Below are 4133 nucleotides of genomic sequence, written 5' to 3' on the forward strand. Positions count from 1 at the left end.
CAGGCGGGCGGGCGGGTGGAGCCGGCGCGGGCGGCGGGGGGCTCGCACCCTCCTCCTCGCCACCCATTGGCCCCGCCCGGCTGGGCTTGCCTTCAGCCGCCGCTGAGCGATAGATGAGGAGGAGCTGAGCATGCAGATCTGGCAGGCAGCACACACACACACACGCGTGCACACACACGCATACTCACACACGCGCACACACGCCCCGGGATCGGCTCCGGGGCAGCCCAGCCCGCAGGCAGGGCAGATCTCGCTCAGCCCTTCCCTCCGCTCCCTGCCTGCCCTCCTGCTGGATCCCCCTCGGGGTGGCCCCGCAGCCCCCAGCCCCATCTCGCCGCCACGGAGCCATGAAGACCGCCCAGTGGAAGACCGCCGGGCTCCTCTTCTTGCTGGGGGTCCTTCTGTTTGCCTCTGCCGATAGGGCCATGTACACGAATCAGTTCTGGGTTGAGTTGCATCACGGGGGAGAGGCAGAAGCCAAGCAACTTGCTGCAGAATATGGCTTTAGTGGGGTCCGGAAGGTAAGATCCTCTCCGTTTTTCATTGCATTTGCCGCGCCCGGGTGCCTTGTTTTTGATGGCAGGCTCTGCAAGTTCCTGGGATCCGTGCCTGCATTTCGTAACGAAAGCAGGGCACAAGTGAAGGCAGAGCCCCCTCCTTCCCCCTTCCCCTCATTATGCACTGTGGAATTAGGATGCCCTTCAGCTTCTATTAAGGTCATGCTTGAGCCTGGTGTGTGTCTGTGTGTGTGTGTCCCTGGGTAAGTTGATGGCTTTAGAAAGAATGGGAAATCAGCTGTTTAAACAGACACCTCTGCTTGCCCAACTAGCAAGCAAATGCAGAGGAATGGGGTGACGGGACCCATTTCCTTGCTGTTTGCAAATTATCCCCCAAGTCCTGAGATGCAGCATATTTACTCGGAGCCTGTGCAAAGATTCACTACAGCAGCCCTCTCCCCGGAATTCAGATCAGTGCTTCTTGGATAAAAAACAAGGAGTTTCCCCACATGATTAGCTGAGTACTTAGCAATTGCTGGGTAAACATCCTCCCATTTAACTTCCATCCTGAAATATTAGGAAGCAGTTTCTGAACAATAGAAGGCTAGGTGTACACCCACTGGCTTCCTAAAACCTTCCCATGGTAGATCAGGAAGGAATTGAAATTGCTGACACGCAAAAAAGGGTGTTCCAGATCCAGAGCTGAGGGAGCTTTAAACATAACTTAAAATGTTAAGATTTCACATTTGTTTCAACATGAAGTGGCAGGCAGATAGCTACCTCTGTAGTCATGATATTCCCCGAGAGCAGTATGAGAGTTTCAGGCAAAAGAAGCTGCTTGATAAAATGTGATCTATTGACTATTAACAGCTCTTGGACCAGGAGAACTTGAAGCAGGTTTTGAGGCTGGTTTCCAGGAAACTCAGGCAGTCTTACCTAGATTGGGTAAGGTGTCCAATTCAAATAGCAATTCATCCTAGGTAGGACTCAGTTAGTACAGGGTACAATAAAAATCCAGGGTAGATAAAAGGGATGAGCAGGCCTAGTAGAATATTGATGGCCAATATACTTTGCTCACAGATTGCTCTAGGAACAGGGCCAATGGTCAACTGAGGATGGGCTGAGGAAGAGGGCCCTGTATAAGCACTGCTAGTTGTTTTCTGTGGTTATGCAATGGGGTGCCTGATCCATGCCCCATTAAAGTGAGTGGGAGTCATGTTAACTTCAGTGAGAGTTGGACTGAGTCCTTGAAATGTTTGACACAAAACAATAGCTGGCTCCAGAACAGCTGCTGCCTCTGGACTGCACTGGCTCAACTCCACTGGGGTTTTATTAGAGAAATGAAGGCAAAATAAATTACTGCTTTGGCCTCATTCCACTCCTGACTGAATGTGTGCTGTTTGATTCTGCTGAAATCCTTGCTTTGGTAGTAACAGGCTCGTATTGCTGGTGCCCTGATGGAAGTATCTTGTTGGGGGGACATCTGTATAAAGATGGGTTTTGGTATTTAAAGCTCCCTGGATGTGGCTGTTTGGCCATCTCACCTCTATCCATCTCCCCTCTATCCAGGACACCTTTGTGCTCTGGGACCATTGGTTGTTCCCAGTGAGTTTGGAAGGGATGTTCTGCAAAGTGTTTATTTCTTTTCACCTTTGATTTTTAAATTGGCATAAACTTTCATAAGACTGTTTGTTTTGGGTAGAGGAAAAAGCCACAGATGAGAGGAGAGAGTAGGGGCTGAGGCTGGAGAAGTGCTACTATCCAGGTGACCTGGGGAAGGGAGTCTGAGGTCTGCTCATGCCATTCCTTTGCCACCCCACACATATTAAAAATGGTCCCAGACACATTAGTTCACCTCAAGAGACAGTTTGTCTCCTAATCTCATATCTTATCACAATGCAGCATTGAGAGAAACCTCTTTTTTCCCTTGTGTCCATCAAGGGACCACTTGCTTTCCATATTTTTATGCAGAGAGAACTGTGCTCTGTGGAGTGCTTTTTGGGAGCAAAACTAAAAAAAGATAACCCAGCCCCCAGACTAGCCCATAGCATACACCAGAATCACATTGACATATTGCTCTGCTCTGGTTTGGATACCCGCTTGTGCTACATGGAGAGATTTCTAGGTTACGTGATGTCATTCACAGCTAAGCTGTTTTGCCTCCTGTCCCTCCACGCACACTATCAAATGCCTTCATTGGGTTGGTCATTTCACCAGAGACGAAATGTCAGTGCAGGGTTTACAAAAAATTTTCATGGGCTGTACCAGAGGATAACGCAAAGGAGACAGAGATAGCTCGTACTTTGAAGAGGAAATCTGCACCACGTCTGGCTCAGAGTTTGATGGCTCTCATTGCTGCTTTCTCTTTTGCATTAGTAAAAGCTTGTGCCAGATGCTCTGGTGCCTTTTAAATATTGCAGAACCAAGGAGTCTTCTATTTGTCTTGTGTTCCCTGATCTAGTTGCTTTATTACAACCCTACAGTCACCTTCAGTGAGACTAGTAACAGTGCAAGAAAGTTAAACATGAGCACAAATGTATGAAGAATCTGGGTTTTAATGGTACCCTTAGCTGTGAATCCATGCTGTACAAATAATAACTGGAGCTATTTTTTTGTTAAACGCATGCTTTGAACTTTGAGATCTGTGTTGTATAATGAAAAACAGAAAAAATCAAAAAATGCAGCCGTGCCACAAGGAGGAGTGACGCTTGTTTGCATTCTTTAAATACAAATATTCTCTTGACAATCTGGCAGATTATTGATTTAAGTCAAATTCTTCCACCCTTATTAAACCTGAATAATACCTTATTGTGAAAATAATCATATTATTAAACTGTGGCGTCCTGTCATGCAAATTCTATGCAACCTGAATAAAGTAGGCAGATCCAAGTTTTATTTTGTAATGTATTCTATTTGAGTGGCCTCTTCTTCACAGGTACAGGCACTTTACTTGCATGAAAGTATAGGTTTCATATAGAAGAGGGCTCTTTATACAACTCTTTATATAACTTAGACAATACCATTTACTATTTAAGAGACTCAGTTTTTTTAAAAGACTTTTAAAACATATTTTTGGTGTTGAGGGGTTTCATTACTAGCAATGAGATATTATGAGTCTGTATAGCATGGGGTGGTTCAACAACAGATTTCAAGAGAAATAGAATGAAAACATTTGTTTTGAACACTACTGTTAGGAAATGCTCCACACGCATCCAACTTGTTCTCTTAACAGCTAGACTCCTTTAGTCACACTGCAGTGTATACAACTCTGCAGCTGAGTTAACTGCTCAGCAAACTTAATTAAAAGGGCTATAGCATGACTCTGAGCCCACCATTAAAAAAAAAGTGGGTACTTAAAGTCACGCTAAATATTTCTGCATAAATAAGTAATTTGATTGTAACTGGGATTTAAGCAGAAGCTGCTTGTCATTTAACAGTCAGATTCTTAAAAATGCATCTGATTGATCTCCGATTCTTCCATTTTTTTATTGCATATAAATTTGAACATAAGTTCTCTCTTTCACTGTACTTTGCATGCTTTGATTTGTACGGTTTAGAGTTTTTGTTTGAAGTTTTCCAATTTATGTGTGCCTCCTTAAAGCAATTCAGTATAGTCTTAATTTAAATGGATGATCT

The 4133-nt window shown here is 44.8% G+C and overlaps 1 protein-coding gene across 1 annotated transcript in view; it reads left to right on the forward strand.

Annotated features, from left to right (window-relative positions):
- The first annotated feature begins 107 nt into the window (after positions 1-107).
- PCSK2 (proprotein convertase subtilisin/kexin type 2) overlaps positions 108-4133 on the forward strand; it is a 245917-nt gene continuing 241891 nt past the window's right edge. Inside the window, exon 1 of the mRNA XM_019516557.1 lies at positions 108-521. Within this exon, the coding sequence (XP_019372102.1) occupies positions 348-521 (174 nt within the window). The 5' untranslated portion in view covers positions 108-347. The remainder of the gene's footprint in view (positions 522-4133) is intronic.

The sequence above is a fragment of the Gavialis gangeticus genome, unplaced genomic scaffold (assembly GCF_001723915.1).
Source record: "Gavialis gangeticus isolate Ggan-Ray unplaced genomic scaffold, GavGan_comp1, whole genome shotgun sequence".
In the NCBI taxonomy this organism is placed as follows: domain Eukaryota; kingdom Metazoa; phylum Chordata; order Crocodylia; family Gavialidae; genus Gavialis; species Gavialis gangeticus.